Here is a 12,162-nt window from a genome sequence, read left to right on the forward strand (position 1 = left end):
ACAATTCTCCCTGCCTCAGCCTCCTGAGTAGCTGGGATTACAGGTGCCCACCACCACGTCTGGCTAATTTTTATATTTTTTAGTAGAGACAGGGTTTCACCATGTTGGCCAGGCTGATCTTGAACTCCTGACCTCAGGTGATCTGCCTGCCTCAGCCTCCCAAAGTGCTGGGATTACAGGCGTGAACCACCCCGCCTTGCCAAAAAAATTGTTTTTTAAAGGCCAGTCAAGTGAAGCAGTGGGAGTGAAGAAGGAACAAAGAAACCTGTAACTGATTGTGATCAATTAGTTGTAAACATCACTGCACTTGGACCAGCCTGATAAGCAGTGGTTTTGCGAATCATTGCCTTATGTAGCAATGTTATTCATTCATTCAACAGACATATTGAGCTCTTTATGCCAGGCATTCCATAGCCCTGGAGATATATGAAGAGCTCACTGGCTGCTAGGATACCAACAGGTGAACAGGTAACAACGTGTGACAAGTGCAATGACAGGCAGGGACACCTAACTCTGCTCTCAGACGTCCAGATGTATGAGGAAGAGGAGGAGGCAGAGGAAGAGGGGAGGACAATCCAGCACAGCAACATGTTCACAGAAAAAGCCTCAACGAATCCCCACCACACACTATTTTACTGTGGCTTCACGAGTGAGGAAACTAAGGCCCAGATGGGCTAATTTGTTAATTCCAGCCATTCCCACCAGGCTCTCATACCAGCCCTTAGAAATCTCCCCTTAGCCGGAACCTCCTTCCCTGCCACTCTAGGCTCAGCTTTTCTCAGGTGTTTCCAGCAATAAGTCTGGTGTTAGAAGACTTCCGGGTTCTTTTTTTTTTTTTTTTTTTTTTTTTTTGAGACGGAGTCTCGCTCTGCCACCCAGGCTGGAGTGCAGTGGCCGGATCTCAGCTCACTGCAAGCTCCACCTCCCGGGTTTACGCCATTCTCCTGCCTCAGCCTCCCGAGTAGCTGGGACTACAGGCGCCTGCCTCGTCGCCCGGCTAGTTTTTTTTTGTATTTTTCAGTAGAGACAGGGTTTCACCGCATTAGCCAGGATGGTCTCGATCTCCTGACCTCGTGATCCGCCCGTCTCGGCCTCCCAAAGTGCTGGGATTACAGGCTTGAGCCACCGCGCCCGGCCTTCTTCCGGGTTCTTCTGCTTTTGGCCAATCTCGGATCCAGAACCATTCCCGATCTCCCTCCTCTTTTCAGTTGACCCTGTTATTCAGCCAGCCAGCCAGCAGATATTTATTTTCTGCTTACTGACTTTTCACTCCCAGATATGTCTGGGTCAGACCTGTGTCTGACTCAGTTTCAGGCTGGAGCCAGTGGGCAAGCCCCTGGGGAACACTGCCCTTCCAGTGGGCACCCTGACCCCGGAATCAAGGCGAAGATGAGGAGTTTCTCGGTGCCTCAGCTTGTCCGCACCGCTCCCCCTCCCTCCTCCAGCCAGAGGTCCCAAGGGGAGGGGGGCGGCTGAGCTGAGAACCGCTAATGAAGCCGCAGCCAATTAACGCCCAGACCAGGGTCGGGGGGCGGATAAAATTAGCAGCCTCGGCTGCAGGAGGGAGCCGGAGGCGGGGGTTGGGGGAGGGTGGGCAGCTGGCTAAAGGGGGCCGTGTTTGCTAGTGGCAAGTAGCAGCCACGGGCCCCGCCCTCCAAACACGCGCTGGTCCCTTCCCCCACCCCCTCATCCCAAAGCTCCCTCCCCACCTCCTCCGTCTGCAAACTCAGCGCCCACGAAATTAGGAAGGAAAAGGAAGATCGATGACTCCAGATGCCGCAAACACTGTTCCCCCTCCCTCCCAACCTGCCACCACCTCCCGCCGGCCACGTGGAGCTTAGCAGGTTGTCAGCGCTCTGCTTACACTGTCCCTGCATCTCCATCCCATTCAAGGTCTTACACCTCCTTCCCCAAATCATCCGCTGGTGAGCCCCACTCAGGTCTCATCTGCATCCCACTTGCTGCAGCTTCCCTTCGCCCACCTCAGGAGGAGAATCCCAACCTCAAGCGGGGCTCCTACCCGGAGGGTAACCCTCAGCTCTTTTTGATCCGGTCTTTGGTGACTTCCAAGGTGCTAGCTCTGTCAGTCTTTGCCTTGGTTTCCCCACGAGCCGCTGAGGGAGAAGGCCCTGGCCAGGTCTCTACCAGAGAGAAGCCCCACACCACCTCCCCACTCCCTACAAAGGTCTCACACAGGCGTGTATTGGATTTCACTTTATTTTGTTCCCTTTCCCGTCTGTTTTGGCGTAGAAAAAAATATAACAGAGAGGAAGCAGCAGGAGAGGACAGGTGCAGCTGGACTGCAGGGACTGGAAAGGGGCGGCAGGGGCCGGGGCCAGCGCCTCAGCCCAGGGGTTCTGCTTCCGGTACCCTAATGGGGTTTGGAGGAAAAGGGGACAGGCATATGGCAGGCAGAAAGGTGGGAGGACAGGCTGAGGTTTTTAGGCCTTTACAGTCTTAGGCGGGGCAGGGTGGAGCAGGACAAGCGCTGGGGGATAGGAAAGTCAGGGTGGGGTGAGGGTGCCAGGCCAGGAATTATTAAAGCTGCGGGGAAAGGGAGTGTGCAGCCTAGCGCTAAGGGTGAAAAGGGGACCCACTGTGGACCTAGGGGACATTGGGACCGCCTCCAAGCCCCACCTATTCTGGGGCTGCAGTCTTACCCCTTTCACTTTGGGGTGCATTGGAGGGGGCTACCCCAGCCTCACGGGCACTCCGCATAAGGAAAAGGGCACCCACCTTAGCTGAGGGTCCCGAGAGGGCCGTTCCCCTCCGCCCCCAGAGTGGAAGGAGTGGGCGACACGGCCACAGGAGCGGCAGAACACTGGGAAGGGGATCCCACCTAGTGAGGCTGGGATTTGGCCTGAGGCTGGGGGCTGGGGCTGGGGAGGGGCGCTATCCAAAGTAGGGGTGCTCACTCTGGAAGTTATAGTCTGGGCACACCTTCTGCACCAGTTTGTAGTCAAAGCTGAGGAAAGAGACGAAGATACAGATGACTTTGAAGGGCTTGGCACAGAGCCAGGCGGCCTGGCTCTGCGTGTGCTCGGTGAAGCACACCTGCGATGGGTCGTACAGGCACGGGCGGTGCTTGCGCGCGCGGTTTGTCTTCTCATACTCCACGTGGCAATTGAAAGCACGCGACTCTTTGGCCCCAGGCACTCCCAACGCACCCCCAAGCGGCCCCGCCAGTGCGCCCCCGAAGGAGCCCGGCCCCGCCGCTGCTGCTGCCATCCCCAGCGGGGGCCCCAGCCCAGGAAGCACCCCCTCCAGGGCGAGCGTAGACTGCAGAGGGTGGGGGACAGGCCCGGGCAGCCAGACTCCCCCGAACTCGACACGCTTGGAGGGCGGCACGATGCTGACACTGAGGTTGCCCAGGCTGGACGAGTTGTGGCGGAAATACACACTGAAGGTACCATTCACATGGTCCACGATCTTGCCGGTCACCAGCAGTGAAAACTTGAGGGTATGCACTCGAAAGTAGAAGTCCCCCCAGCCAAAGATCTTTTTGGCGCGGGCCGCCTTGATGGACGGCTTCCTCTTGGTGCGCTGCGCGGGCAACGCCCCAGCTGCCCCTGCTTGGGCCCGCGCCGCAGTGTGGTTGGTCGGCCAGGCCCAGCTCCAGGCGCGGCCGGAGCCTAGGCCGTCGGAAGACCTTAGCGCTGGGAGCTGCTGGCCGGGGCCACCCGCTCCGGCCGCGGCGGGGCGCAGCTCCAGGTACTGCGGCCTTCCGGACTTTGGTATCTGGGCATTGACCGCCTGTGCACGAAGAAAGAGGAGAGAGAGACGCTGGGGTTGTCCCCCGCCATCCCACCAGAGCCCTATCGACACCAGCCCCTTTCCACAGCCGCTAGGAGACCAAATGGAACCACAGTCCCGCAGGGGGCAGAGAGTGTGCTTTGGAGGAGACCTGCAGCCCTTTCAAGTCATGTGGTCTTGGCCCAGTCACTTCATTTATCTGGGCCTCAGTTTGTACATCTGTGAAATGACGTCAAGAATCCTCCTGTGCCCACAGAGCTCCAATGAGGGCCAAAAACCCAAAGCCAGTGTGAACGTGAGTAGGGAGTGGAGCTCTGGATCCTGTCTTATCTTTCTTGGCCCGGCCCCTGGTTGGTTCCAGTAATGAGCCAGGGAGGGACTGGACTTTGAGCAAACTGAGCCAGAGACGCTGTGACTAGTTAACATCCAGCATGAAGAAAGAGGCTCCAGCCCGGCACTCATGGTGACTCACACCTGTAATCCCAGCACTTTGGGGGGCCGAGGTGGGCAGATCGCCTGAAGTCAGGAGTTCGAGACCAGCCTGGCCAACATGGAGAAACCTCATCTCTACTAAAATTAGGCGGCGGGAGGCTGAGGTGGAAGAATCACTGGAACCCGATAGGTGGAGGTTGCAGTGAGCCTAGATCACACCACTGCACTCCAGCCTGGGCGACAGAGTGAGACTCCCTTTAAAAAAAAAAAGAAAAGAAAAAGAAAGAGGCTCCAAGACCTCAGAGACCAAAGCCCCCACCTGGGCCTCAGCCCCAACTGGCCTGCAAGGAGTGAGTGCTGGGAACCAGTTGAGCAGAGGAAGAAAGCCTAGGTATACCTCCCAGTCCTCAGCACTCCACTCTGGTGGAGGCCGCCTGGTCATTCTTTCCCTGGGCTCCAAGGGGGCTGAGAAGCCCCTTCCTGCTCCCACCCGTTCTGTGTGTCTCAGGTGGCCACTGATCTCAGAGACAGCATGGGCTCGAGGACAAGATGGAGAGAGAGGCAGGAGCGGCCGGGCCAGGCTCAGGCCATCAATTATCTGGGGCAGGGGTGAGTGGGGGTGGCTGGGAGTGAAGGAGACAGAAAGGAAGCAAGAGGAAGAAATATGGAGATGCCGCTCCAGCGAGGGGAGCAGGTGAGAGAGGAGCTGCATGTCAGAGTGTGTCAGTCAGCCTGAGCTAGCCGCCACCGTCGTGTGCTGTGGCCCTGACTGTGCACAGGTCCCGTGGGGGGAGGCAGTACCGTGTGTGTCCACCTGGGGTTCTTGTGTCTCTGTTAGCCCCACATGGTTGTGTGCGTGTGGCCTGTACATGTGTGTGTGTGGCTGTGGTGGCTGTGTGTCTGGGTGCCCATGGATATAAGTCTGAGGAGCCTGTGTGTGTGTGGCTGCTTGTCGTGGCTGCATGTCTGTTGTGTAAATCAGTGGTGACTATGTGTATGTGCCTGGATTGGCTGTGTGTGTGTCAATTTGTGGAGTGGTGTCTGTGTGGCTGGTGTGGTTGTGTGTCTGGGTTGGCTGTATGGCTGTGTATAGCGGTCCGAGGGTAGCTATATGTGGTTGTCTGGAGGTGTCACCTTTCCTGTGTGAGCCCCTGTCATCCTCTGCCCAAGTATCAAGCTCTTTCTAAAGGGGGTGTATCCATAGTCATAGAACAAGTGTGGTCTTGCTGTGTTCTGATGGGGACAACATACATGCATGTCAATTATATCTGAGTGGTCTCTGGGGAGGTATCCCACACTGGCCCGCAGGCTGTGCTGTGGGTAGGTAAGGAGGCCAGGAAGCATGGGTGCCCCTGTCTGTTTGCCCACACCCATGTGTACACACTCAGTGTCACCGGGGACAGGAACAGCAGAGCCAAGCTGCTGGGCTAGAATCTCCACCGCCTGATCCCCGTCCCCGCCGCGCTGCGATCCCGGGTTATTAATGCTGCCGCCTCCCGCTCATCATACATATTTATCGCCCCCCTCATTCCCCCTTCCATCCATCCCTCCTCCCAGCCCAGGTGAGGGGGCGGGGGTGGCAAGAATGATTGACTCCCACAGACAGGCTTAAGCCGGCAGCTAACACCTGGAGGGTGGGCTTAGAGGGGGTGGAAGGAGGGGTCCCAGGGTACAGTGGGAGGGAGAAGAGGTCCCAGAAGTGGGCTTGCAGAGGGCAGGGCCTGAACCTGAGAGAGGGCACTGGGGGAGGGAGGTTAGGTTTCCTGGGAAAGCCGAAGGGTGGGCCATTTGAACTCAATCCCTAATCTCACCTAACCGCTGTTCTTTCCAGAAGCCCAGTCATCCAGGTCCCCACTATCCCCATGCTGTCAGATGTTATGACCCCCAAATACCTCCAAGCCATCTCCTCCCAGCAGACCAGAGCACCCCTGTGTCTTGTACCCAGTGAGAACCTGGCTGGGGTGATTCAGGCCAGTGACTTCTACCAGGCAGGGGCAGGGGGTAGAAGTCAGGGGCTGGGGAGGGGAGGAGGTTCAGCAGGGTAAGGAGAGGTGCGAGGGTGTCACCCCCATCTCTGATCTTAGACAAAGTGCCGTCTGTGCTTCTCTGATCCTGGCAAATCCCCTGGCTTTGGGCATTCCCGCCCCCACCCACCGCTGTAGACAGCCAAGACAAAAAGGAAGAGTTGGGGGGGGCACGGCTGAAGCGACCTTGTGGGGGAGTTCGGACAGGGAGGGGTGAGAGTCTGTGAGGAAACGAGCCGAGAAATGGGAACATGGAATAAAATAAAATAAAATAAAATCCTCCCTCTGGCTCCCTTGATTGCTCATGCTCTCTCTCCCTCTCTTGCGTTGTTTTTTCATCTCTCCCCATTCTCTCAGTCTCTTTTGTCTCTCAGTCTCTTTTCTCACTGTCTCTGTCTTAAATTTCCTCCTCCCGTGATTCTGATTTTCTCCCTCTTTCTGTCTGTGGTTTTCTCCTGCCGTCCTTCAGGCTGTCTGTCTTCAGCGACATGGGGGGAGGTGGGTGAGTCGGGAAGGTAGGTGGTAAGGAGCTCCTCTCTGCCCAGAGCTCTTGTCACCCACCTTCATGGCTGAGGGTGGGAGCAGGATGTTGTCCGAGGAGGGGTCCCCCTTGCTCCAGAACTGGCTTAATTAAGCTAATTGGGTGCGGTGACATTTGCGGAGGGGAGAGGCTAGTGCTGCTGTCGGCGCGGGGGCGGGGTGGAGGTGCGCGCCAGCTGGGGGGTTCAGCAGGCTCCTTCAGGCCCATGGTGGGGGGGCAGGGGGAACTGCACCAGGAGCGCTTTGCCCCCGAGGCAGCGGGCCCACGCACCTGCGGGGAATTAAGGTGGCCTCCTGTTGTTGGGGGCAACAAACTCCACTTCGGGGAGTGGCTCTTTGGGGATGACACTGCTGAGATTGGGGGAGGATCAGGCTGTCAGCCCCCCAGCCGCATTGCGGGGTGCACCTCCCCTGGGCCTCCAGACTGGCCGGTTGCTTCTCCCCTGCCACCTGGGTCAGGCAGGGTGCTCCCAGGATCTGGCTGGGGGAAGGGACAGTACAGGCCTGGGCTGGGAAGGGGAGAAAAGAGCATCCTGAGCCCCTGCACCTAGAAAGAGGCAGGGGTGCTGCAGTCGGGGCTGGTGGAGTCTGGCTGGGAACCAGGGATAGAGATGTGGGTGAGGACAGAGGTGGGGTGGACAGGACAGCCTGGGGTGAGGACTGAGACAGAGAGGGAGGGGGACTGGGATGGGGGACTGGGATTGGGGACTAGCAGGCACAGATATAGGGTACAGGGATGAGGATACAATAAGGATAGGCCTGGGGACAGGGATGAGAAGGAGAACAGAAATGGTGGCCAGGCGTGGGGCAGAGACAGAGATGTGGATGGGGTAAGGACCAGAGGAGTGAAGATGGGCTACAGAACAGTCCAAGAAGAAGCATGGGGACAGGAATGGTGGATGAGGGATAGGGACAGGGGACACGCAGGGATGGGGTCAGGGTGGGGGCAAAACAGAGATGGGGGATTCGAATGGTTACTGGACAGAAACAGGGATGGATGCAGAGACCCAGGAGATGGGGATGGGAGACAGGAAGGAAGACTGGAATGGGAAATGGGGGACAAGGGAAGACACAGGAGATGGGGCCAGACATAGGGGCTGAGGACAGGTATGGGAGAGGAGCCAGAGGGCAAGGCAAAGACCAGGCAGGATCAGGCTGTGGGAGGGGGCCAGGCAGGTTGAAGCAAAGACACCTCTTTCCATGAGGGGGCGGGGACTGCTGGTGGGGTGGGGTGGGCTCTGCCCTTGGGCTGGACGCCCCCTCTCTCTACCCCTACCTGCCTGCCTTCTCTCGGCCTGCCGCGCAAGGCTCACCGTTATCTGAATTTTGATTTTATTTTATTTTATTTCCCTGCTTCCTAGAGCCAGCGCGGTCCCCGCGGGAACGGCTGCCCCCCGCCCCCCGCCCCGCGCCTCACTTTATTATTGCAATAAATGTGCCTATAAAGGCGCCGGCTCCGGGGCGCGGTGGGGGTTGGGGGGAGCCGCGGAGCGGGGATGTAATTTCCCGAAGCCGGAGCCGGAGGGGGAGTGGGCGGGGTGGAGGTGGAGGAGGGGCAGGCGGGGGAGAGGGGGAGCCGCGCCAATTTCCAGCGCTCAAGGCAGCGCTCCCTGCTCCCCATCCCCACTGGGCAGCTGCTTCCCACCCCATGCCCTGCGACTCCTGCCTGCGCCTGAGTCCTGGGACCCCTCTCCTATGACCCTGCCCCATCTCTGTTGCCCTGTCCCTCACGGATCCCACACATCTTGAGTTGCAGGGCTAGGTCCAAAGTTCCCCATCTCCTTGCCAATTACTCCATCTCTGACCCCTGTGAGGTCCCCCCACTTACCTGCTTTCTTTAGACGTTTGTGTTGTCTCTCTCCAATTACCTCCTCCCTGACCCCTCTTTGCCTTGCTTCTGTCCTTATTACCTCACCTCTTCCCCAGTCACCCGCTCCTGGGTCTCCAGCTCCTCAACCCATCCCAACCCTGACACTCTAAATTCTCCTTTCTGACGCGTGCCCCTCCTATTAGGAATGTGAAGCTTCCACTGCAGGCTCTGGCCCAAAGGAGCTGTCACAGCAGGCCCTCCCCTGTCCCCCTGGCCCAGCTGCGGCCCCTGATTACCCCCAAATCCCTGCCAGCAGCTCTGGGCCCTAGCCCAGGCTGTGCGTGCCTAAGTGGCCCAGCCAGAGATTAGCTGGGGGGCTAGAGGAGGGTGTGGAGGCAGGAGCGGGTAGCTGGCTGAGGGGCTTCGACCAGCCAGCTCCGACAGAATCAGGCCCAATCCTTTCCTGAGGTGGGATAGAGCTGGCAGGTCCCACAGGGCCCCGCCCCTGCCCTCCCCCAGCTAATTAGTAATTAGTGATTAGTGATTAGTGACTATTGATCGCCTGCTGCTTCTCCCAGTAGGCAGCTGCTTTGGCAAGAGGTCGGGGAGACAGAGACTGAGAGGGAAAGGAGTCAGACTGTATGAGAAAGATCCTGAAGAATCCCTGGCTGAGAGGCCAGAACCCCAGAGGCAGTGGAAGCCAGGAGTCCCAGGCTCTGAGAGATGGGAAGCCTGGAGCGAGGAGGAAGGGAGAGAAACCTGGAGGAGGGTGAGCAAGCAGGACCGGAGAGGCAGAGGTGTCAGCCGTTCATGGTTAGGGTTGCCAAAGAGTTGCCCTGTAAACTGTCCCCTAACCTACCTCTTACCCAGGATCAGCCTCACCTTTCGCCCACTCCCAGTGCTGGCACCAAGACACCCCTGAGCACGCACACACATAAGCCATACTCAGATACATAAACACATCCTGAGGCTCACAATCACATAGCACACTCAAATGCACTCACAATCACAAGCACACAGAAACACGCTCACAAACCCCAGAGACTCATACAGACAACACATGGGCCCCAGCGCACAGATGCACCAGAACCCAGGGAATACACTTGAACACACCACACTCACAAGTGTACAGAAGCACACAGATGCACCAGAACCCAGGGAATACACTTGAACACACCACACTCACAAGTGTACAGAAGCACACAGATGCACCAGAAACCCCAGGGAATACACTTGAACACACCACACTCACAAGTGTACAGAAGCACACACAAGTATTTGGACACACAAACACTTCTATACACATACCTCCCCATGCAGTTATACATATCTAGACACCCGCAGTGTGTACACATGTAAACACATTCTCACATGCACATAAGCTGAACTAAACAGCAGATCCACTCTCCCTGTTGACTCCAACACGGAGGCCCCACAGCTGCAGCTCTCTCACACACACTCAGATAGATCCCATCGCTCATATCCTCCCGCTCACTCTCCCTCAAGTCTCCACCAGATGTTTCATTCCCCCTCAGGGGGCAAAGGAAATTAAACCGGATCTGTCCACAGGGGAGTTTATTTGCCGGGGAGAGTGGAGATGAGGTGGGAGGAAGTGGAAAGGAGGGGCAAGGGAATGCCATACCTACCATCTTTTGACCCCAGGCCTTCACCCATGGGTGGGTGGGTGGTAGGGCACAGACCCCCCCACCCCTCCAGTCCCCTAAGGACAGAACTAGGCAGCAAGTCCATGAGAAGCTCATGCTAGTGGAAGCAGTTTTCATGGAGGGGCTCCTCTGCCTACCTTCCAGCCCCTCAAGGTCACCAGGCAGGGCTCGGAGGGCCAGGGAGTTCTAACGCTAGCTTCACTGGGGCAGCCCCAGCCCTGCTGGAGTTTGCCCATTGTGATTTGGCTGAGCAGGCAGAGGTCCAAGTGTTGGGGGGAGAAATATACCCCTTCTAGACTCTACAGAGGCTGGGGGTACAGAAAGTGAGGGTTTGGGGAATGACCTGCCTGCCCCCAAACTAGGTAGGTCACAGTTGGGAGGCAGAAAACAGGGAAGACATAGGCAGGGGAGGCTGGTAGAAGGAAAATGGGGGACTGGGGTCTGGGCCCCCCATTAAGGGCACACACCAGGGGCATAGACAGATGGCTGCACTGTGAGGCAGGCACTGGCACTCACTCATGCAAAGCCAACACCACACGCCACACCAGTATACACATGTAACCTGGGCCCCAGTACTGGATAGCCAAGTCTGGCTTCCCTGGACACATGAACACAGGTGCACACGGTGACCCACGCCCTCCACCCAGTACATATAAGCACACCATGTTCGCGGGTTGAAGCCTCCAAGTCAGGAAGGAGGCAGATCAAGTCTGAGTCCCCTTAGCCTCTGGCTCTTCGCCCAAGAGCCTCAGGGAAACAGGCCTTGGAGTAGGGTTGGAGGCAGGGAGGGCACGGGAGGAGACACTCCCCTTCCAGACAGCCTCCCCCTTCAGTGGGGCACGAGAGGGGGGTGTGTCTGTGAGGTCGTGCAGGGGAGATGGTGTCTCCCTGGGAAATGTGATGGGAGGCTGGCTGTAGCAAGTTCAGCCGTGTCTGCCTGCGTCCGTGTGTGCGCGTGTGCTCGGGCCATGGATGCTCCCGACACGGAGCCCACCTGGCATGGTGACAAGTGCAGAGAAGAGAAATGGGAAGGCGGGGGTGGATGGGTGGAAGGACAGACAGACAGTGAGGCAGGCAAGCGAGACTGGCGCGGAAAGACGGCAAGGCTGACACCCTGCTGGCTTGTCTGTCTGTCTCGCACTCCCGCTCTGTCTGGCGCACTCGCGGGTCGAGCTTCGTCCCCTCCCCCGCCGCGCCTGAAGCCGGCTCCTAGGGGGACCTCCGCCCGGCACCCTCTCCAAGCCTCAGCCAACTTGAGCTAGGAGAGTGCCCGTCCTGAATCGGGCAGTCTGTCTGCGTCCCCCGCGCCGCGCAAAGTTGGGACGCTCGGAGCTGGGGGCGGGGCGAGCGCACGGAGCCCCCCGCACACTGGGACCGTCGCGTCCCGGACCCCCGCGCTCGCGCCCCAACCCTGCCACCCTTACCTTCTTAAGGAGCCACGGGCCAAAGAGCAAGAGGAACCATTCCGGGAGCAGCCGCATCTTCTCTAGCGGCTGAGCGGGGCGGGCGGGGCGGGTCCCGGGCAGGCGGGAGCCAGGCCTAGGGGCGCGGGGCTCTGGGCTGGCAGGCGGGCGGCAGGGCGGCTGCGGGAGCGGCGGGAGCGGCTGCTCGGCCAGCGGACTAGGCGCGAGGCGCGGAGCCGGCGCTGGGGGCGGGGCGCGGGCGGGGGAGAAAGTTGGGTCTGACTCCGCGGGCGGGGGGCGGGGCTCCGCGGCGCTCCAATCCCGGCCGCGCCCCGCGCGCCCCCTCCCGCCCAGCTGGGGGCACCGAAGGTGACTTTCACTCCGACACACCCCGGACACGCCCCTGGCCCAGGTGCGAAGCGGAGGGGGTCGAGAGGCTCAGGCACTGGGCCCCCGAGAGGCCGCGTCTGTGCGCCCAGGAGAAATGGGGCAGGGCGTGGGGCTCTGGGCTCCGGGCCTGTACACCCGGAGTGGGG

General features: G+C 59.0%; 1 protein-coding gene across 1 annotated transcript; it reads right to left on the reverse strand.

Annotated features, from left to right (window-relative positions):
• Nucleotides 1-2,199: 2,199 nt before the first annotated feature.
• On the reverse strand, nt 2,200-11,864 carry NXPH4 (neurexophilin 4). Its single transcript, XM_033221596.1, has 2 exons — nt 11,648-11,864; nt 2,200-3,753 (listed from the first exon to the last, which is right to left on the reverse strand). Exons 1-2 carry the CDS (start codon nt 11,702-11,704, stop codon nt 2,893-2,895), a joined length of 918 nt encoding a protein of 305 aa, XP_033077487.1. The 5' UTR covers nt 11,705-11,864; the 3' UTR covers nt 2,200-2,892.
• Nucleotides 11,865-12,162: the final 298 nt, after the last annotated feature.

The sequence above is a fragment of the Trachypithecus francoisi genome, unplaced genomic scaffold, assembly GCF_009764315.1.
Source record: "Trachypithecus francoisi isolate TF-2019V2 unplaced genomic scaffold, Tfra_2.0 Lachesis_group11, whole genome shotgun sequence".
Lineage (NCBI taxonomy): Eukaryota > Metazoa > Chordata > Mammalia > Primates > Cercopithecidae > Trachypithecus > Trachypithecus francoisi.

Coding starts and splice junctions, on each gene's coding strand:
- NXPH4 (XM_033221596.1), bottom strand. CDS start 11,704: ATGCGGCTGCTCCCGGAATGGTTCCTCTTGCTCTTTGGCCCGTGGCTC. Junction 3,754..11,647: donor GCCCGTGGCTCCTTAAGAAG/GTAAGGGTGGCA, acceptor CTTCGTGCACAG/GCGGTCAATGCCCAGATACC.